The sequence below is a fragment of the Syzygium oleosum genome, unplaced genomic scaffold (assembly GCF_021117445.2).
Source record: "Syzygium oleosum isolate NSW1041296 unplaced genomic scaffold, Sole_v2.1 Sole_v2.07, whole genome shotgun sequence".
Taxonomy (NCBI): domain Eukaryota; kingdom Viridiplantae; phylum Streptophyta; class Magnoliopsida; order Myrtales; family Myrtaceae; genus Syzygium; species Syzygium oleosum.
Genome location: NW_026607491.1, coordinates 5,742,532 through 5,765,463, shown reverse-complemented (window position 1 = coordinate 5,765,463; position 22,932 = coordinate 5,742,532). Strand labels below are relative to the sequence as shown.

Here is a 22,932-nt window from a genome sequence, read left to right as displayed (position 1 = left end):
CCCTGAATAATCTGTCCCGCAAATACGACAGCAAGGTTGAGATCCTTGAGTTCTGATGTTTTCGATGGATTCGAACTCGAAGTCCGAAGCGATCTCTGTTTCCGATTCTCTCAATGCTTCTGGCCGTCATAGGGAGAGACTACCTCAAGGTCCATCTTGTTTAATTCTTTGCGAAGCTCATGCATCCCTCATCTCGGGACTCCCATTCTTTTGCTGTCTGGTGACAATAATTCAGAAACGATATGCCTGATGATCTGGGAGTGTCTAATTGTAATTATGATTGATTGTTGCATATTGTCGTGGCCATGTCGACATAGTTCCATCCTCTTCCCATTTGGTATAATGCTCGCTATTATTGGTAAGTCGGGTGTTGCTTCAAATTTGGTCTGGTTTCTTGTCTATGTATCTTACGGATTAGTAGTATTCGGATTGTACATTATGATTTCTGGAAAAAGGATATCATGTATTGAGAAAGCTATTGGGAGCAAAATCTCTGCGTTTGTGGTTATTGGATGAAGGTTAGAGGGAGATAAAAAAAACCATGGAAGCCAAATTCTGCAACTCAAATACCAAAATGGTGCGCATGAGGAGTTCGAGTCGAGAGGCGATTTCTTTAGGCCACTGCCCATCACCTCTCTTGACATCGGAACTATTGTGGTCATGACGGTGCCGACGAAATCATTATGAGCGGTGATATTTTGGTGTAATGCCAAACTGGAAACGAGGAGATTGCACGGGTTTTTAGTATTAAGAAGGATGTGTAAATACTAGGTTGACTAAGTGATCGAACATTTGGTTTGAATATGATAAGGTGTTCAAGTTACGGTGTCTTTCACGTAACTTGGTCACCATATTATTTTCTCGTAAAGCAACTGCTCTGTGTTTGTCGCATTGCTGACGCAAACCAAACATACTAAGCTCTGTGTTTTACGTAAATACTAGGTTGACTAAGTGGTCAAACATTTGGTTTGAATATGATAAGGTGTTCAAGTGACGGTGTCTTTCACGTAACTTGGTCACCATATTATTTTCTCGTGAAACAACTGCTCTGTGTTTGTCGCATTGCTGACGCAAACCAAACATACTAAGCTACTTGGCCCGCACATGGTAAATTCATCTTCAAAATACGTTCAATTTTTCATTCTCGTGGACGAGATCCTACGAATACATAAACTCGCCCTGTCGGATTTTAGCTGATTCGCTCATATGCCCACCGTGCATCACGTTATTTCTAGTGTTTGTTTTCCTATGCAATTCGAGTGCTTAAACGGCCGGTTCGCCCGTAGGGTGGCAGTGACGTGGCACTGAGTGGGTCTTAAGTGAGACTCTCGTGGTAAGGATTGCGACGAATTGGGTACTCACAATCTATCCAAGGAAGGCTTTCTTAATATTTTTTGTAGATCAATAGTTGTAGGAATCAAAAAAATGGACAATACATTAGCGAAGTATGTTATAATTACTCATAATTTAAAAAGAAAAAAAGAAAGAAAGAGAAGAAAGACCGGAAAGAGACCGGAGAAAAGTGAGGAGGAAGAAGAAGCGTGTCTGCTGCTCCGACCGACCCATGTGTACAATTGTCCTAAAAAAAAAAAAAACAAAAGCAAAGGGAACAGATTTATCGCAGCACCTCGAAATGTGGGGGGAGTGGCTTTTTGATATGGTACCAAGGCAGACGTACTTTCTCTTTGTGGTTTTGAGGCCGGCGCTGGAGGATATCAGGCATCGCAAAAGCTAATGCGCTGCATCGTCGTCAGCCCACCCACACCCAAACCAACCTCCTTTTCTGGTTGAAATTCAATTCAAAGTTCAAACCTCTCCTCGCCCCAGCCACGAGCTTCACGTTCCATACCACCTCCACACGCACCTTCCTCTCGCTCTGTGTACATGGATTCGGACTTCCGGAGTCGCCTCAAGCTCTCCAGAATCCGCTCCTGATTTCCCTTCTCCTCCTCCTCCCGCCCCGAGCCTCGCCGCCGGCCGCTTCCCACCGGTGGCCCGATAGAGCCGTCGCCGCGGGGAATTCATGTCCCTGGCCAATGCCGCCCCTCCCGCCCGCGCTTCGCCGCCCGGGGCCCTGAGTTCCTCCGCGCCGCCAAATGATTCCGCAGCCCTCGTCCTCCTCCGCGAGCTTCGGGTTCTCGCCGGCCTCCTCCTTCGCCCGGGTGGTCTGCCCGTGCGGCGGTGAGGCCCTCCGCGCCCCGCCCGTTGCTTTCTCTAATAAGAGGAGGAAGGGGAGATTCCCGCCCGGGTCGTTGAGCAGGAGGAGATGGAGTTTCCGGGCTTGCGTGATTCCCTCCGACGGTGGGAACCGCGGTTTCAGTGTGGACATTGCTAGTTCGGCCAGGAGGGGTGCCAAGAATCTCGTGGTCAAGAGGTTGACCAATGAGTTGCACAGCGAGGAGTTGCCCGGAGAGGCGTCCATCCAAATGGGTTCGAATTTCACCAACTTCCGGGAGGACCCCATTGTGGATAAGCTCAGAACGCAGCTCGGGGTGCTACACCCGATACCTTCGCCCCCGATTAATAGGAACATAGTGGGCTTGTTTGTTTTCTTTTTCTTTGTTGGCGTTGCTTTCGATAAGCTATGGACCTCGAGAAAAAGGAATAAGGCGGGGGCCGATGAGATCAGGCGTGGCGTGTGGCCGCAGGTGCCCGCGAGCTTTTCGTTGTTCCTGGAGAAGGATTTGCAGAGGAAAGAATCTGTCGAGTGGGTGAACATGGTGTTGGGGAAGCTTTGGAAGGTTTATAGAGGTGGGATCGAGAATTGGATTATTGGGCTGCTTCAACCCGTCATTGATAACTTGAAGAAGCCTGATTATGTTGAGAGGGTTGAAATTAAGCAGTTCTCACTGGGGGACGAGCCATTGTCGGTCAGAAATGTCGAACGTAGGACTTCACGTCGCGTTAATGACTTGCAGTAAGTGTTCTGAGACTTCATATTATTTCTAATAATGAACATCTATTATCATGTGTATGTTGTTTCAGTTAATCATGCCTTTAGCTTGATAGAGAAGTTGCGTCTTCTTTTCATATCCTTTCAACGGTCGTGGTTGTGATCTCTTGTATAAACTAGATATGGCAGAGCACTTTATATCTATGTTATACATATATTGTCTTAGAAACGCCTTTGGGATTAAGTATCTGAACTATTTCAGCCACATATGTGCCTCTAACAATTCATGAACATTCTGTTTTTTCCACAAGTCGCATCCAATTTGATGTCCTTCATTTGTCTCGAACCATCTTATTTGAAATTTGAGTTCCTTGATATTCAGTCTTCTCATTGGTCCCAGTCAAATTTAAGTTCATACTGTTCTCGACTGGCCTGCCAAGGCATGAAGATTTTTTTGCTATCGGACAGAACTTTCTTGGGTCAGAAATGATGTTGGTGGTGACTCTCATCTTAATGTGATTTGAATGCTGGCGATTTATTTGACCACCGGTGTTTTCGTGCTGTGATAGAAGTCTCAAGCTGCATGAGTTTAATCATGTGTTGAACATCGCCAACTTTGACATCTTAAATGAAAAGAAATAGTGTAACAGGAAGTGAGCTCTTGTAGACAGCCCTCTGAGGATCCTTCTGAAGATTGGAAACATCAGTTAATGATCTCTTTGTTAACTTACCTGGACGGATGCAGAGACAGATTTATTGAGGTTTATATGTTACTAGAACCATGATATGAAACATTAAAAGCTTGAGTTCAGTTTTTAGAGTCTTGTCAGACTCTGAAATGGAGAATATTTTCCAGTCAATTGTTGTACAAGAACTTGCCAAACTGCTGAGTGAAGAGAACATTTAGAAGCATGTCGCTTGTATATATCTTAGAAGCAAGTAGCTATTGAACGAAGGATTGGTTAACTAATATACTGATAGATTTGCAAGATCATTAATAGACCTACAGTCATGATATGGGACGGTGATAGCTGAATGCTACTTTCATCTAACTTATGTTTTGCCCTTAGAAATATGAGGTTGTTTCAAGGACAAATTAGTGCCCATTAATATCTGAGCGGTTGTTTCATATTCTTCTTCTTATAAAAAAAGAGCATAGCATCCACTATTGAATTAGCTAATGTTGACTATGTATGTTTCTCTATTGTAAAGATAGAGTATTGGGATAGAGGGGTTGTCAATGTATTCCAGGAGCCTTTAGATCTACAGGAAGGGCAAGTATCATGGAGAGGTCACTTTGACTGAGAGAATTATGATTTCATGACTGTCATTATTTTCTTTCTGCTAACTTAAACGCAAACCGTGAGAATTTCAAAGGAAATTTGAGGTGTTGAAGTGTAGTTTTGAAGCAATCTTGGCTTGTTCATGTGCATTGCTTACCTGCTGCCACACGTAGAATATAGTGGAAGTCAGTTATCCAACATTAAGTTGTGGATATCACTGAGTTACTGTTTGAGACATTGGAGATCTAGGGTTTGGTTTATCTTTGCATGCATCACTGTTTCATTAGACAGGAGGGTGATGCTTATTGCTTGAATTGTCTATGAAGAATGGAATGCTGGATAATCTCCAGTACAACCTTTACATGCCCCTGCCATGTACTGGTCATCCTTACATCCTCTAAAGTCTGTGGTACTTTGTCAGTTCTGATTGTTTGGAAACCTAATCAATGAGAGCCCTTTGCTACCACCAAATTCCATTTTGTGAGCTTGAACCTTCGTAAAGATATGTTTAATTCTTAATACGATTGCTGATATAGCTGACGTAATTGAGGACAAGTTCTGTCAGGTGATTTGACTTTGAAAGATGAGAGTGTTAACTATTTAGTTAATTGGGTCATGACTACTAGTTTCCCTTTAGATTTGTCGCTAACTAGTTTAGAATTTATTCCTGCATGACATCGTTATTTTCTGGCAAATACTATCTAGGCCTATGACATTTCTAGTTACACTTAAAAATTTTAGCTGATGAAAGTAAAGGAATTCTGGTGAGTATTTTCTGGTGCGATGGAATTATCTTTTACTGGCAAATCGATCCACTTGTATATTTGCTTTGTCTTTTGGATTTGAGCATGAATTTCCTTTTGTTCTCAATAATATTTTAATATCTAGTAGAAGTAATTGTTTGTTACCATTATTTATGCAGGTACCAAATAGGCCTTCGCTATACTGGTGGTGCCCGCATGCTTTTAATGCTCTCGCTAAAATTTGGTATCATCCCAATCGTTGTGCCAGTTGGCGTTCGGGACTTTGATATTGATGGGGAACTTTGGGTTAAATTGCGATTGATACCAACAGAACCTTGGGTGGGAGCTGTTTCATGGGCTTTTGTTTCACTTCCAAAGATCAAATTTGAACTTTCACCATTCCGCTTGTTCAATTTGATGGGTATGTTGCAACTTTTAATGCCTTTAGCTGTTGCCTGTTCATTACGTGTTGCATTTATGAGCATATTCCTGAATGTGTTGATGTTGAGCAAAACCCAAGGCCGAGCGGTTCATGAATTACATCAAGAACAAAAAGTTCAAGATATATTAGAATTTACATATTTGAGAATGTATATCTCATTCCTGGCGATGAGAAGTTGACTTCTCAGTTTGTTCATAGTCTATCACTGTCCCACTTGGGGCTGGTTTTTTTTTTTTGGGGCCCACTAGCTGGTGCTTGGATTTGGAATTCCATGCATATATCTTGAGACTGATCTTCAGACCATGCTAACCCATAAAATGGTACATCGGTCCCTATCTAAGACACTGACCAACGACATGCTTACATTCCAATTATTGTCAATGAATTTATAGTGAAAGGACTTGCACTTGGGAGATAAGCTTCCAAAAGCTAGAAAAGTGAAATGTGTTATAGTTATTTGTCACATTAGTTAATTTTCTTCCATAGGCCATGCCTTTGCTGTTGTTTGACACATCACGGAAAACCTAACATTTATAAACCTGCTGCCAATTCTTATCTGTTGTATTGCCCATGGGAGCTACACAGGGACTAAATGTTACTGACTTACAACAATGACCCTGATCATAGTTCACAATATAATAACAATTGGTTATAAGAGCAGGAATTTCAATTAACCTCTTATAGTGTGAAAAAAGTTGTTATGAGTATTCTGGAATCACTGGTTTGGCATTGGAATTGGGCATAGATACTTAACTGCCCTCTAAGATGCTCCACAATAATGATTGGAAAAACATTTTTGTAGTTCCAAATCACAGCCGGCCATGATGCAGTATTAGTTCAGGCCACAAGGAAGCACATTTTGGTCTTAAAGACATCTTCTTCCTTTAAGCTCGAGATTGTCTCTCAAGATAGGATACATTCACAAGGCAAAAAAATCAGTTAAATCTACTTTGTTTGGTGTAAAATGAAGCAAAACTTTAATTCCTGTATTTGATTATTCTCCATCGAGCGACTTTTTAAATATAACCTACACAATTCAGATCGCCTCTCTTTCAGTGTTGAAGTGGTTCCTTTCACAATTTAATACTGCTCGTGTTATTGAAACTGAGGTCAATAATCAGTTTGTTTTTGAGCTAGACCCGGGGTGCACTGCAAGCTATATGATGGGCACGATAGGATAACAGTTCAAAAGAAGCCACATGAAGCTACTTTCTTTGATGATTTCTGGATTCCTTGCTATAATTTTTCTTCTAATCTGGCTTGCAACTCCATGGTGCTCTTTTTTTAAGATTTACTTATTTATCAAGGGAGAAGTCCTGATTTGCTAATGCTCTTTTCTTGCGACTCTGGTTCTGCTGGCATTTGATGACAGCTAGGAGTTTTATTACATGATGAGCCTACATTCTTTTCATATCTGTTTATATTATTACAAAGCCTTCTCTTGATCTCCTGGGAATTCAGACAAAATTAGCTAGAGTAGTAGTAGATTGCTTCCTGCTATTCTCTTGTTACAGTCAGATTACAAAGATGTAATAAAAACTTTAAAATATGAGTACTCGAATCTTGTGGACATTGTACAGACATGTTAATGGAGTATGAAATCTGAGCTCAGACATGGTTTGTCAAACTTACCTGCTGTGATAATGTTAAATTTGCATTTTTACAAGGAAATTCTGCTGTACTCTTGCATAATGAAAGTTTGCAGGCTTACAGACACTGATTTATATTCTTTTTTGCCTTTTCTTTTCTGCATGGGTGGTGCAAAAACCAGCAATTCCTGTTCTTTCCATGTAAGTTGAATCTTGACTTTAACCATTACATTCTGTTGTATAATCTGTGAAGGGATTGATTTTTTTTTATTTTTATTTTTTTCAACTGGGCATTTTCTTTTTTGGCTGAACATTTGTCAACTGTATTCAGAGTCAAGGTGGATGTCACATGTCCATAGCATGATTTTATGTTATTAAACAAGTTGAAATGGAACTATTAAGAACTTGGGGTTTTCCTTGGTGTCACCTGATCAAGGCACGTTGAGCATGTGGAATGTTGGACGTCCAAAGTTGGCTTCTTCACTTTTTTTCATGTTATTGAATGTCATAAGACTGCATAAACTGCATGTCAATCTGCGAATTCAGTACTTGGTAGCACGAAGATTTGTCATAAGGTTGATATTCCACCGAAGTTTTACGGGTTTAGAGAAACGAGTAATGGTCATAAAGCTAAATTAATGTAAAATTCCTGAATCATGATACTACATCTTGATTAGGAGCAGGATATAGGTGGAAGAGAACATATGGTGCTCAACAACTAAGAGCTTAATATTATTTCTGTTCTTAGCAGAACAGTCTCAGAAAAAGGCATGGTCAAAAAGGGGATACTTTAGATTTTGGCCCCATAAAAGAGTAAAAGGAAGGTGACACTGTATAGTCATAGAGCTGGAGTAATCCATAGGGTTTTGTTTATGCTAGCTTTGATGCGATATACTTATTTTTTTTGGTTCCCACATGTGTACTTGAAGATATGTTGAGCTTTGGACTAATAATATCTGCGTGCACTTGTTTTAGGTTTTTAACAAAGCTTCTCACTGAGGATTTGCCTAAGCTATTTGTAAGACCGAAGAAGATTGTTTTAGATTTTCAGAAAGGAAAAGCAGTTGGTCCAGTCACAAATGATTTCAGATCTGGAGAGATGAATGAAGGAAACAAGGATTATGTTGGAGAGTTATCTGTGACTGTGGTCGATGCTCGGAAACTTAGTTATCTCTATGGTAATTACTTCCTGGTACTTGTTATTAGTAATGGCTATTACTGCTGGTCATGGGCAGTACAAGAATTTTCTAATTGCAATTGTGCATTAAACTCACTCTGTTAGTATGTTATACAAGATTGGACCTCTTCATTGTCATTTGTGCCATTCTTTACTGCATCGGAAATGTCACTGTTTTCCCTCTGGTGGCAGGCAAAACTGATCCATATGTTATCCTAAGCTTGGGGGATCAAATAATTAGAAGTAAAAAGAACAGCCAGACCACTGTCATTGGGCCTCCTGGAGAGCCAATCTGGAATCAGGTAAAGCTACATGCGCTGGTTTGCTAGTTATGCATGATACACGTACATGCATGGTATGTCTCGCTATAATCACATCATTTGGCAGGATTTTCACATGCTCGTTGTAAATCCTAGAAAGCAAAAGCTGCATATTCAAGTGAAGGATGCTCTTGGATTTGCAGATCTGACTATTGGTACAGCTGAGGTATAATAACCATAAAAGCAGTATCACTATGATAATTTTGCAGTTCGTAGTGGAAATGTACTGCGCAAGAAAAAGTGACTATTATGATGCAGTTTGGTCTCTTTTGTCCTCATGTTTTTGTATGCATCTGAAAACGGAATTTGCAAGGGTCCTACTCAACTTGGTCCGCCTTCTTTTGGATGCATGCTGTTTAGCTTAGTTTTCTTGGGTCCATTGCATCCTTGTAACAATCATGAGCTTTCCCTTAACTTTTGGCTACATCTATAGTTTTAGACATTTATCTCACAGTGCCTTAGCTTTTCGTAGTAACTGGTTAACAAATTGCTGCATTATTATTGCACTTTTTTCCTAAGTCATGCAAAATTGATTTGGTTTTAAATTGTTAAAGTGTCTCACATTGCTTATTCATAAGGTTTCAATAGGCCTTATATTCATGTAGTCTCCTTTCCTATCAGCTTAAGTTTTTAGGTTGGACTTTCTAACATGTATTAGATCCCCGACGCTTATGTGTAGGTTTATATTCTGTTTATATATATGTGGTCTTCTATCCCTAATTGCTTAAACTTTTGGTTTGGACTCTCTCATTGTATTGGAGTCAGGTTGCGCCCCCAAATATATTTTGCGTCTTGGACTCCTTGTTTGTCAATTCCACGTGCCACTCTCAATCCAATTTACACGTGAGAGTGGGTGTCAAAGTATCTCACTTTGCTTATCTTTGGGATTTCACTAGACTTATTAAAAGTAGAAAAGGAAGAGATGCAAATAATTATGAGAGAAAAGAAGAGAGGATTTTGAGGGATCAAGTTATAATATTTTTTTGGATGCTGGCGAAATCAAGAATGCATTGTGACATTAATATCATTTTATATACTTATAAATAGATGTAAAAGAAGGGTATGAGTGAGAAAGGAGAATACATTTATTTGTTAATACACAAATCTCTCTCCGAAACCCTCCATATCTGGACAGATTTGTAGGGATTTAAATTAGCCTGACTAATCCCTCCTAGTCTATCCTAATCCATCCCAACCATTCCCCTCTGTCACTTTCCCTCCATCCAAACACGATTGTATTTTTAGAACCTTTTCTCTTCCCTCCTAAGCCCTTCTAACAAACATATTGTTGAGCTTTTATATTGGACTTTTTAAAATATACGATGGATAAACTGGATAAGTTTAGGGAGAGTATATCATATAATTTATGATACCTGTTCTGCTTTAATTATATCATGTCATTGCCTCCTCTGCATAACTGCTTCCACTTTTCTTACCTTCATAGTTCCTTTGAGTTTGGCGTCTGCTATATGTGTCAAAGGTTGAATTTTTGCTCCTTTGAAGCCAATGCTCTACTCTATGCTGTGTAAGATTGTTTACGTTGGTTTAAACTTGATGCATAACGCCTGATGGTTTAGCATTGTGGACCTGTTTTTGCTGCCACTTTGTCTTGTAATGCAAACCTAAATCTTTAGTAATGAGGCTATCCTTGTCTTTTTTTTTCTCATGACAGATGCTGAATTACATATTAATGTAATTATTTTGTTTTGTTCTTTATTTTTTTTTTCATCGTTTGAGTATTGCCCTGATTATAGTTCAGTTAAGTACGGGTAATCTAGTATGCACTTGACAAGCGATGGGTGCACTGAGTCCGTTCTTTGACTCTGAATGAGAGGTGCTACTGGTGAAGAACAAGTTGTGGGGATTTCCTGTACATGTCCTCTCGAATCAAAGTATGACTATGGATCATCGTTCTGGCTTGACACCTGTTTGTAGTATTATAGCTATGGACAATGAAAAAGAATTGGAAAAGAAACAGCTGGTTCGTGTTGATATATGGACTTCATCCGATAATGCTATATTTTGATCAAATCTGGATAGAAATGTAGAAAACTGTGATCCTAGTAAATTGGAGAGATCCAAATTTACACAAGTGATGGGCACAAAAGTCAACATTCAACAGTGATTATCAGATCCTGCCCTGAGTTTATTTTAGCTCAAACTTCAAAATGGATTTGGATGTGGAATGCTCTGTGAATCTTGTTGAGGATATTGATATGTTAGTCTCTAAGGATAATTCAGAATTTGGTTTGTCTTTTCTTTTCTTGTGAGAATGATCTTTGGTCACATTTATGGCCTCTCTATAGAGTCAAGTGACAGGAAGAGAAAAATGTTTTTTCTGGTATGAAGTTCAAGTTGCTTTAGGAAAGATCCTTGATCTTAACTCTAAATGGATCCTAAATGACTGAAAATTGGACTGGGTATATGCCTTGCTCTTTCTTCTTCTGAACCTAGGCATTTATCAGAATGTCTTTAGCAAACACTCGAGATCTTAAAGTTAGGCATGTAATACAGGTAATCATGCTCAATTTTTACTCTGTCCTCCACAATGCAACCCATATTTGGCTTTGCCAAATGTTATTAAGAATTCTAGTTCCATTAGGTGTTTTTTCAGAGATTAAAATTTTGTACGTGATGTGAAAATGCTACCACCAAGCTTCAAATATGTAAAATCTTCTGATGGGACAACCAAGTTACACCTTTTTCTCATCCACCAGATAGTTATTTTCTTGTTCATAGCATTCATAGCTAAAGTTGAATCATATAATGACAGTTTATTGACTTGCTAATAACATCGAGTTAGTCAGTCTCCTGTACTGAGTCATTCCTCGATTGTATCACATTTTCATCCGGAAGATCTTTCTGAATTTGGACTATATTTGTAGGTTGACTTGGGCTCTCTCCAAGATACTGTACCCACAGATAGAGTTGTAGTCTTGCAAGGAGGTTGGGGAGTGTTTAGAAGGGGATCCTCGGGGGAGCTCCTACTTCGACTTACATATAAAGGTTATGTTGAAGATGAAGAAGACGACAGAGCCATGTTAGAATCTATGGAGATAGATGTCTCGGATGATGAGTCCGATTTTGACGAGTCAAGTAGTACGTATGGACAGATAAGTTCAAGTGGAACAGATGAGGTAACAAGTTCAAGTGGAACAGATAAGGAATCATTCATGGATGTGTTAGCAGCACTAATTGTGAGTGAAGAATTTCAAGGAATTGTGGCATCTGCAAACAGTAGATTTCCAGATCAGGCCTCAAAGACGGGGTCAAGGGTACCATCGGGAGGTTTTAATGCTGAATCCTCCTCACCTTCTGATGCCAGCAGTGCTTCGGGAGGATCTGGAGGTATTGCGTTTGGATATTGTACTCAAGTGCAGCCCTTTGCTTGCATTGGCTAATTCTTGATTTTTTCAAAATATTTTACTGCAGGATCAGTTTTATTTTGGCTTGCAGTCATAACGAGTATATCAGTGTTAATTGCTCTAAACATTGGTGGTTCTGGTTTCTTTAATCCTTGATTGTGCAGCTACGTCGATAAGGTAATACTTTTTAGTTCATTTTGATTAGGTAATTCTACTTTAATTAACCTCCCAACCACTTTGCCTGTGCTATGTCCTTTACTGCAATATAATGGTATGGGAGATGTATGTTCTTTGAATAAGAATGGCGATTCTGTGGTAGCTTTGGTGTTCTTTACTCGCTGTTCTTTTATAGGTCAGTTAGGTCTGCTGTTTTAGATTCAAAACCTGCGTAATATGGGTGTCGGACTAGCTGTTTTCATGGACGTGAAAGGAATCCATCCTCTTACTTGCATTGTATCTACAGGCTGATCATCCAAAGAACATGCATATCATGTTTATTGTATAAAATGGTTCGTGTTCTTATTTACAGAAGATGCTTAGAAACTGATTTTTTTTTGGCAGGCCGGTCGATGGTCCACTTGTTTTCACGTCCCAATGATGGAGTTGGCTAAGTACATTCTTTTCTCAATGGATTCTTCTACTCTCGCATTATGTAAATTCATGGCTGTTAACAGAGGAAATATTGTGATGGCGGCGGGAAAAATTTTGTCTACAACTTTGTGCAACTTAAAGATTCACCTGCGTCCGTTGTTCATATGACAAGGTGACAGTCATTTTTCCCAAACTTGATTACTAGCGAATTAGTAGCTTAGAAAGATAATAATCTGCAATATTGGCGGAGTCGTTGATTTACGCATTGTTAGGAAAATTTATTGTGTTTCCTGCATTAGATGAGAAGGTTGTAACACTTGAAATGTAGGCCAGGCAATTGTATGATTAAAAAAATTCCAGTATTTGAGGAATCTAAAGCTTCATTAAATTTCACATGTACTTGCTTTCTCTCGAGTTTTGGAGAAATTATTACACTAGAGTATTATATGTATTAAACCTGGATTTGAACCATTGAAAATGGCGGGCCATGCGTGATTCTCGCATGGGTATTCCAGATATGACTGTTGATATTTAATTTAGTAAATGTACTAAATTCATTGAGTTGCTTTTTTGAGTTTTAGGTGTCCATAAATCGCTCCGTGTTGCCTCCGCTCCGCTCGTTTTCCCTGTAATGGTCTTCGATATTTTACAAAAGCATAAGAAAGTAAGACATGCAAAATTGTGATTAATAGTAATTATGTAGGCAGAATCATTTAATCGCGAGTATTTTCATTTGCTTATTGTTCCGATCGCAGAAGCCTGAACAAACGAAGCAATTCAAACGAAAGATAAATTGCAGAAATAAAACATGAACATGGTAGATTTATGTGGTTCTACTTTACGAGAAGAGATAGATGAGATGGTTCCATCGTAATCGACAAGAGAATATCATAATTGTTCGAAAGGCTCCTACTCAAATGTTTTCCAATCCGAGACGACACCTGAACGTTGAAGAATCGATTATAAGAAAAGGAGCTTTTTGACATGAGAACGTGTGGTAATACTTTACCGGGTCATGTCATGAGAACGATCGCAATTGGTTAGCCAATGATACCACGGAAATTAACACGAGACGAGGTATTTACAAGGGTCATCCCACTAAATTCACCCGGAATATGCAAAGCAGACCGAGAAGTTTCGAGCTCTTTGTTCCTGGTCCACGCTTAATCACGAGGCACATTGAAAATGCACCTTGCGATCAAGACAACTCTAGGAGATTAAATAAATGCGCATTTATTTCAACGATAATTTCATGATGACAAAAATTATTTTTCATTAAAATAACTTTTTAAAAAAATGGTTTAGTTTTTGTTTATTTTTCATCAACTTTCACTATAGTCTCAAATTTTCACTCCCATTCGAAAATCGCCATGGCCAATAAGAGGTTCATTATCAATACATGTGTCTTCACCAACACCCTCACCTTCATATGGAATAATAGCAGCCTCTCGATGTTAATAATTTTGAAAAAAACCGGTGGCGATTTTTGAATGCAAGCAAATCTGACACTAGAATGAAAAGTTCGAGACGGGATCGGGATCGGACCAAAATTTAGGTTTTTAAGTTGGGGATTTTTTTTAGAAAATTAGACATGAAAAGTTCACAATAATCTTCACTATATTACGTTTTTGTCAATTTTGATATATTAACATATAAACAAACAAAAGACGCGAATACTCAGTGGGATTTTAGACAAAAAAGTTCAAGGTTGAAAAATTCCTCCTCGAGCCTGCTTTTGGTGACCGTAGTGGTAGTAGAGGTGAACATTATTATTTTCAAGAAAAATTTTAGGGTTAATACCACAAAAAACCCTAAACTGGTACACTTGTAATAATTTTACCCTGAATTATTTTTTTGACCACCAAAAACCCCAAACTGGTACACCTGAGATAAATTTACCCCGGACTATTTTTTTGACCATCAAAAACCCCACACCGGTACACTTGTGACAATTTTACCCCGAACTAATTTTTTGATCATCAAAAACCCAAAATTGGTACACATGTGACAATTTTACCCTAAACTAATTTTTTGACCACTAAAAACCTCAAACTAGTACATTTATGACAAATTTATCCTTCGTTAGTGTCCATTAAATTGGATAATATCACGAAAAATCACAAATTAATAAACTTCTGACAAATAGAGAGGTAGAACCCCAAACTGGTACACCTATCAACTACCACGTGTCATCAAATTTAGCAATTTGACAGTAAAATTTAACGAAAACTAACGGAAGGTAAATTTGTCACAGGTGTATCAATTTAGGGTTTAGTTCGGGGTAAAATTATCACAGGTATACCAGTTTGGGATTTTTGGTAATCAAAAAATTAGTTCGGGATAAAATTATCACAGGTGTACCAATGTGGGGTTTTTGGTGATCAAAACAATAATTCAGGGTAAAATTGTTACAGGTGTATCGGTTTGGGCTTTTTTATAATCAAAAAAATAATTCAGGGTAAAATTATCACATATGTACTAATTTGGGGTTTTTCGTGATATTAACTCAAAATTTTAACATTATCATGTTCTTAAAGCGGGGGAGTGGGCCCGAGGAAAGGGAGAGGACACGCCCGACACTTTCTTTTTCTTTTCGTTCTCTCATTTGCTGTTTTCAACTTTCTTTACTCTCTCGTGTGTAAATAGGAACAGCGTGTTTCACGTTGTTTGAGATTTGAGGATGCATTTCTGTTTGAATAAAAGTTTTTCGCGAATTAATTTTAGAGTTAATACTACGAAAAATCATGTAAAGAAAATATTCATGCTTAAAGTTAGGAAAATTAGTTCCCTAATCGATAAAGGGAAAAATTTTGTGGAGTGCATTTTTCTTGATCATAAAGTTTTTAGCAACATGCCTTTGTGCAAGCATAGGCTAGACTAGTAATCCAATCACATAATAAGAAACAGTGAGACCCGCTTTAGATCTCATTACGAAAATGCAAATTTTCTAACGTGAATTCTCAAATTTTAATTGTTTTTGTCTATCACATCATCCACGGAACGAGGTTGCCCAATATATTTCTAAGAGAAGATGAGCCAAGTCATTCTTAACAAACTAAAACCATCCGCAATTGGCGTGGTCGATTGAGGCTCCCTGAGATTTCTAGCTCCGCAATTTGAACAATAAGTGACACGTTCATATCCCATCAATCGCGCGTCAATCGGTCATCATCGGACCACCTGCATAGATCAGGTTTGCACGGATCAAATGCCTAGACTTTACAAACATATCGGACAAAAAGAAGGAGAGGAATTCCCAAATAATAAAACTACCCTTAATAAGCATGTTAGGACACAGTTTTTAACAATTTTTTTTAATTATTGATTAAACTCAAGGAGACACAGAGACGGCCACTATGGTGGAAAGAAGTGAGTTTTTGGGTCCCGCTCAACGTGCACAAGGTTGCACCTTTTCTCACGAATCTTTAATATCGAGGATAATAGCACAATAAACTCTGAACTTTGGTCAAATGCATAGATAATTTTTGAATTTTTAATTTACGTAATATAGTCCATGAACTATTGATAAATCTAAAAATCGCATGGAACATTGGATCAAAGTTTAATAATCATATTGAATAGATTAAAAGTTTAGGGACGACATTACACATTAAACTAAAATTCATAGATCATTTGTCTAAGCATCGTCACTGTCGCCATCGCACCTTTCTCACGTCTTTCGATTTGAAAGGACGAGAACCTTAATTTCAAGGACCACCATCAATCACATCGCGAGATTTCTTATTTAGGGATATATATATATATATATATATTCGGCAAAAAATCGGGAGGAAGAACATGGCGAACGAGTGAGGCGTGTCCGACTACAGTGGTAACAGCTTGATGCGAGCAAGGCACCGTCCACATGAAAAGGGCAGTGAAATTACTGCTAAGCTTCGAGCCTCGCTAACTTGGATCCAACCCCTACTTGATTTTCTTGATTATATAGTTTTTTTTTCTTTCTTTTTGATAAATAAAACCAAAATCACGAGCTATTGGAAATTGGAGAAATTTTTATTTCGGGATAAACTTCGTAATAAAATACTTTTCAAAATTCATTTTCCAAGAAAATGTTTTCTCCCTTTTTAGTAAGGGAATTCATTTTCCTGACCCCGTCATATTTTTAAAGCGAGGAGTCGGTCCCGGGGAAGGGAGAGGACATGCATGGCACTTTCTTTACTATTAGTTCTCGCTGCTGTTTTCAACTCTCTTTTTTCGGGTGTAAATATGAACAACATTTTTCACGTTGAGTGCTAAACATTAACAATTCAGTGCTTAATGGCTGCGTTCGGTCGTCCAAATTTAGACTGGGATATGATAAAATAAGGTGGAATTAGAAATACTCCAAATATCTTCCGGATTGTAAAAAATCTCATCCCATGTTTGGCGCAATTTTGTTGTCAAACATCTCGACTCTTTGCCAAAGGCTTTCACGGGCTTAAAGCCCTTTGGTAAAACTATGCCAAATGCAGCGTAACACTCTTCGGGATTGGCGAACTGATTGGGGCTCCGGGGGATTTGTATTCAGCAATTTGAATTGCGAGACACCAATTCAAATCTCATTAACAAAATGTAAATTGCTACGCATGTAGAATTTAGAAGATAAAAGAAAGAAGGGTGATTCGTGAACTTTAGCTCAATATGTAATGTGATTTATGAACTTTCAATTTGTTCAATATGATCCATGAATTTCTAGTACATGGTCAATTTAATCCTTAAACTATATAAAAACGTTCAATTTTGTCTCTGAACTTTTATTAATTGAATGATAATATTGAATTTCTTCATATAGTTCAGAAACTATATTGAACATAAACCAAAAGTCCATGAGCTATATTGAATAAATTAAAAATTCATAAAATATATTATATATTGGGTCAAAATTGGGTACCGGTTGTGTCATTATAAGCAAGAAGAATTCCCAATTGTAAAACCCACTCTTAATAATTGTGTTATGACTAACAATAAACTCACCCAAAGCAGACAAAGAGACAGCGTCTTCGGTGTAAAGACGTGACTTTTTTGGCCCCACTAACCGTGCACATCGCCTTCACCTTTCTCACGTCTCTGTACTTTTTGACAGGGACAAATGGTTGGAGTCCCAGAGGGATGTAGATGATTGTCCCAGTTTTAGGAGAAAATAACACGAACCTAAATTGTTTAGGGCCAATCCCAAAATGGGAAATTCTTGCAATTTGATATGTTTCTAAAATTAATGTGGAAAAAGTTTAGTTTTTTTCGAAACATCATTACTTTTCGGGTTAATTTTACGAAAAACCTCAAACTACTATACCTGTGATACATTTACCCCAAACTAATTTTTTGATCACAAAAAGCCCCAAATTGATACACTCGTGACAAATTTACCTTCCTATTAGTTTCCGTTAAATTTTACCGTTCAATTACTAAGTTAAATGATATATGGCAGCTGACGGGTGTACTAGTTTGGGGTTTTACCTCCATTAGTCACACGTATACTAGTTTGTAATTTTTTGTGCTATTAATCCAATTTAATGGAGGGTAAATTTGTCGCGGGCGTACTAGTTTGGGGTTATTGGTGGTCAAAAAATTAGTATAGAGTAAAATTGTCACGGATATACCAGTTTAGGATTTTTCGTAGTATTAATCCTTACTTTTATCATTGTGGGAAATATTTTCATCTTTCTCATGTGTTGTTGATTCAAAAGAACGAGGACCTTAATTTTAGGGATGATCATAAGTCACAGCGAGTAATTTCTTGTTTGCCATGCGTGGAAAGGTTTCGAACATTCTCTTAACATGATCAAGTCGTTCGAATGAAAAGGGTAGCGAATGGAATTGTAGGACCTACATCAATCGGGGAAAAATTATTTCTAAACTTATTGTACAGGTGTCGATTCAATATTGGACTTTCCAATTTTGCTAATATAGTTATGAACCTTCTACGATATTCCTATATAGTCCTTCCAGCAAATTACCATCGAAAATTGCTGTTGTGGCATTTAATCACTGTCGGCCATTCCATGTGACCTGCTGGCATTGATAACTTGTTTATTACCCTATTAGCAATTTCCAGAAAACAATTGACCGGAAGGATTACATTGAAATATAATGTAAATATTTAGGACCGTATTAACAAAATCGGAAAGTTCAAGAACAGATTGATATTCGTACAATAATTTTAGAACTGATTGGGTAATTATCCCACATCAATTGGGGACCATAAATACTGTCGATTTTTTTTATTAGGAAATTTCCAAATGGATCGTGTCTTTTATTGGCGTCATTTCTTGAGTAAATCATTTTCAGATGGGACGATGAAATAAAAATTTTATTCTTTTTGATAAATAAAAAGAATATTGCGGGCAAATGGAAATCAAAAAAATATTTCATATTCTCCCTCTTTTTTTCCGATAATTAAGCCAAAATCTCGCAAGGCTTCTAAACTTTTTGCTCATTATAACAAGGGATAATGTCATAAATGGCTCGTGAACTTTGGCCCAATATGTAATATATTTTTCAAACTTTTACTTTGTTCAATGTGGTTCTTAAAAATCACCCCAATGTGCGATGTCGTCCATGAACTTTTCATTTGTTCAAAGTGGTCCCTGGACTTTTGGTACATAATCAATTTAGTCCCCGAACTACATGAAATTGTTCAATATCGTCCTTCCATATAGTTTAAGAACTAAATTGAATATTGTACCAAAGGTCCATTGACCATATTGAACAAATGAAAAGTTGTTAGACCACATTGAACAAATTAAAAAGTTCATGAACCACTAGGGGTGTAAACGGTTCGGTTCGGTTACCGAACTGCACCAAACCAAACCGTTTAGGGATGCACCCTTGAATCGAACTGAACCTTGCTCGAATTAAATATGAATCGAACCGAAAAACCGGTTTGGTTTGGTTTGGTTCGGCTCGGTTATCGATTTTCGATTTTTTTTTTTTTTGGTTTTTCTTTTTCTTCTCTGTTTCGTCTTCTTCACTGAGACTTCTTCCCCAAAACTCCTCCAAACTCCTTATCAGGTACACTCCGATTCGATCTTTCTTCTTCCCTATCTCCGATTCTACAAGAATTCTGCCCAAAACTAGTTGAGCATAAATCTACACTTTCTATGTCGCTCAACTCAATTGCCGACCCAGATAGTCGAACGTGGTATCTCTCTCGGGCATTTCCTCAAACGCCTTCCGGGCGTTGCCTTAATTAGCAAAAAAAAAAATTTGTGCAGGTGTGAATGCTTTGATCTGCAGGCGGCAGTGGAGGCCGTCCGCCGTCATGCAATGCTTGCCGAACCCAACTGTGTCGATGCAGAATATCTTCTTCTCATTCTTCCGCAGGCAGTGATGTGCAACGCACGAGCCCGGGACGTTGGCCCGCAAGAGCGTGCTCAACCAGAAATCCGACGGTCTCTTCTTGGCATAGAACCGCAACCTATTTGCAAACGCACATTTACACGCACGAGATTAGCCGGGGAATGAACGAACGAACTCCAATCACCGAACTCGAAACTAACAGCCGAATCTGATTCCGACAGATTTCATAGACTCGTGTAGTTAGAACAACTTCAAGTTCATGAGAAATTCGACGAAACCGATGCGATTCCATCCAATTTGCCACGAGTTGACGCCGGAGCAGAAATCTAAACAAGTTGAACTGAAAGCGAAGCGACTCATCCAAGCAAAACTCGAAGGTGGCTCATTTTAGGTTCGATTCGAACCGAACCGAAAAAAAAAATTGGTTAATTTTGATAATCCGAACTGAAAGTCAAACCGAACCGAAATGCACCAAATTTTCGGTTCGGTTCTTATATCGTTTCGGTTCTTCGGTTCGGTGCTGATACTTTTATGAACCATATTGCATATTAAATTAAAATTCAAAAACCATTTGTGTCATTATCTCTCGTGATAACGCCACTTTATCTACGATAGGTCCTCCCCTGGATAATCTCGTTACAACACAATATCCAAAATAAGAATAACATAGCCAGATCTTAAATCAATTATATTTTATATGTGCACGTGCTTCCCCTCCCAGATCCACTGTTCACTCGTTTCAAATTAAGTTTGGATTTGACCCAAAAAATAAAGATAAATTAAAGTTTGGATGGCACAGTTGCCAGATGGGCCACACATGATAAATTAGATAAATTAGATAAATTCTACATAAATGTGTAACCAGTTGTACATTAATGCTTGGTGTGCCTAAGGACAAGCAACCCACTACGAGGGAGGGACCAATCAATAGTATATTGTCGTTGTCTCTAATTAAAAAAATGTTCACAATCTTTTCCTAATCCCATAACGATCCAACAGTAATACCCTGTGAATTCCTAGTCTCGATGCGGATTGAAAAGGGGAACTTTTGATATACAAAAAGTAATGTAAGACATCACACGAGCATTATAAAAAAAAAAAAACGAAAAAGTAACACAATTATAGACATCGTGGGTTCATTATGTCATCATGCCATGATTATTTTGACTTCTGGCATGTGGAAATTGAGATCTAAATTTTTTTTTTAGTTCTTTTATAGCACGAAGAGTTTCAATCGACTCGACTAATTTCAGCGAATGCACCCAAACCACATCATTCGCACATATCAAATAAAGCTCAAAACCCACATAGAAGCGGGAGCGGCCTTCGAAATTGCTACGAGCGGCAAATGCCATGATTCGTACAAGGCAAATTTGCTATGTCCGAATTAATTTCATTCCGTTCGAATAATGTCTCAAAGGTTAATCGAGAAGCGTTCGAATTCAATAATTTTTAAAAAAATTGACCGTTTCTTTAATTGTTTATTTGTACCCTTTTCTTGCAACTCAACTTTTTCAACAAAATTCGAAAAAAAAAAAACTTGTTCAACAGATCCCAAAATCAAGAGAAATTTCAAATTAGTACCCAAAGTTGGGTCATTTTCTCAAAAAGAAGTTCAAAATAGACATAGTACCAAATAAGGGTCCGAAGTGCCCAATTAGTCTCAAGTAAGGGCCTGGGTTTGCCGGCTGGTCAAATGCTTACCGTCCGGCAAGCACGTCACTGTTCTGACGATCGGAATAAGGGCAATTTCATCTTTTATTTTTTAAATTTTTTTTGTTTCTTTTTTCCTTTTTTTATTTTTTTCTTTTCCTTTTCCTTTTCCTTTTCTTCTTCTTCCTCTTTTCCCTCTTTTCCCTCCGTCGAGGCCGGCAGAGGTTGCCGGCCTTGAACGAAGGCCCGACCTTGGGTTGCCCTGGCCGGCGTCGGGCGAGGGCCGCCCTCGCTCGATGCCGGCCAGGGCAACCCAAGGTCGGGCGAGGGTCACCCTCGACTGGGCTGGGCTAGGCAGGGCAGGCGAGGGCGACCCTCGCCAGATCCGACGAGAGCAACCCCGACACCGGCGAGGGCGACCCTCGCCCGGCACCGGCGAGGGCGGCCCTCGCCTGAGGCCGGCAACCTCCGCCGGCCCCGGCTATGAGCGGCGGAGGGAAAAGAGGAAAAAAAAAAGAAGAAGAAAAGAAAAGGAAAAGAAAAAAATAGAAAAAGGAAAAAAGAAACAAAAAAAAATTAAAGTAAAAGAGAAAAGAAAAAAAATAGAAAAAGGAAAAAAGAAACAAAAAATTTTTTTTAAAGTAAAAGACGAAATTGCCCTTGTTCCGATCGCCGGAACAGTGATGTGCTTGCCCGTCGGTGAGCATTTGACCAGTCGGCGAACCCAGGCCCTTATTTGAGATTAATTGGGCACTTCGGACCCCTATTTGAGACTGATTGGGCACTTCAGATCCTTATTTTACATTATGTCCACTTTGAACTCCTTTTTTAGAAAAGGGAAAAAACCACCAAAAACCCCAAACTTTACCATCTGTGACACATTTACCCCAAACTTTTTTTGTGACACCAAAATCCCAAACTTTGCTATTTGTGACACATTTACCCCAATATATTGTAGCCTAGGGTATTTTAGTCTTTTCCCTTTTTCTATTTTTTTTTGTTTTTTTTCTTTTTCCAAGGCCGCCCTCGCCGGCGAGGTCTCCGCGACCTCGCCGCCGCAGCGAGGGTCGCCTCGCCCGCCCAGCGAGGGCGCCTTCACCTCGCCCGGGCGGGCGAGGGTCCTCGCCCGACTCCCGGCGAGGCGAGGGTCCTTCGCCCGACGCCGCGAGGCGAGGGCCGCCGCCCGACGCCGGCGAGGCGAGGGTCGCCTCGCCTAACGCCGGCGAGGGCGCCCTCGCCCGGGCGGGCGAGGGTCCTTCGCCCGACGCCGGCGAGGCGAGGGTCGCCTCGCCCAACGCCGGCGAGGGCGCCTCGCTCTGCGCGGCGAGGTCGCCGGAGACCTCGCCGGCGAGGGCAGCCTCGCCGGAAAAAAGAAAAAAAAAACAGAAAAAAATAGAAAAAGGGAAAAAGACTAAAATACCCTAGGCTACTATATATTGGGGTAAATGTGTCACAAATAGCAAAGTTTGGGGTTTTTGGTGTCACAAAAAAAAGTTTGGGGTAAATGTGTCACGAACGGTAAAGTTTGGGGTTTTTAGTGGTTTTTTCCCTTTAGAAAATGATCTCATTTTGGGTAC

General features: G+C 39.2%; 1 protein-coding gene across 1 annotated transcript; it reads left to right on the top strand.

Moving 5' to 3' along the window:
• Positions 1-1,632: 1,632 nt before the first annotated feature.
• LOC115675843 (tricalbin-3) lies at positions 1,633-12,802 on the top strand. The gene is made up of 9 exons (XM_030598624.2): positions 1,633-2,917; positions 5,099-5,340; positions 7,133-7,151; positions 7,926-8,128; positions 8,320-8,429; positions 8,515-8,613; positions 11,333-11,795; positions 11,880-11,989; positions 12,374-12,802. The coding sequence occupies exons 1-8, from the start codon at positions 2,097-2,099 to the stop codon at positions 11,966-11,968; spliced, it is 2,046 nt and encodes a 681-aa protein (XP_030454484.1). The 5' UTR covers positions 1,633-2,096; the 3' UTR covers positions 11,969-11,989; positions 12,374-12,802.
• The last annotated feature ends 10,130 nt before the right edge of the window (positions 12,803-22,932 follow it).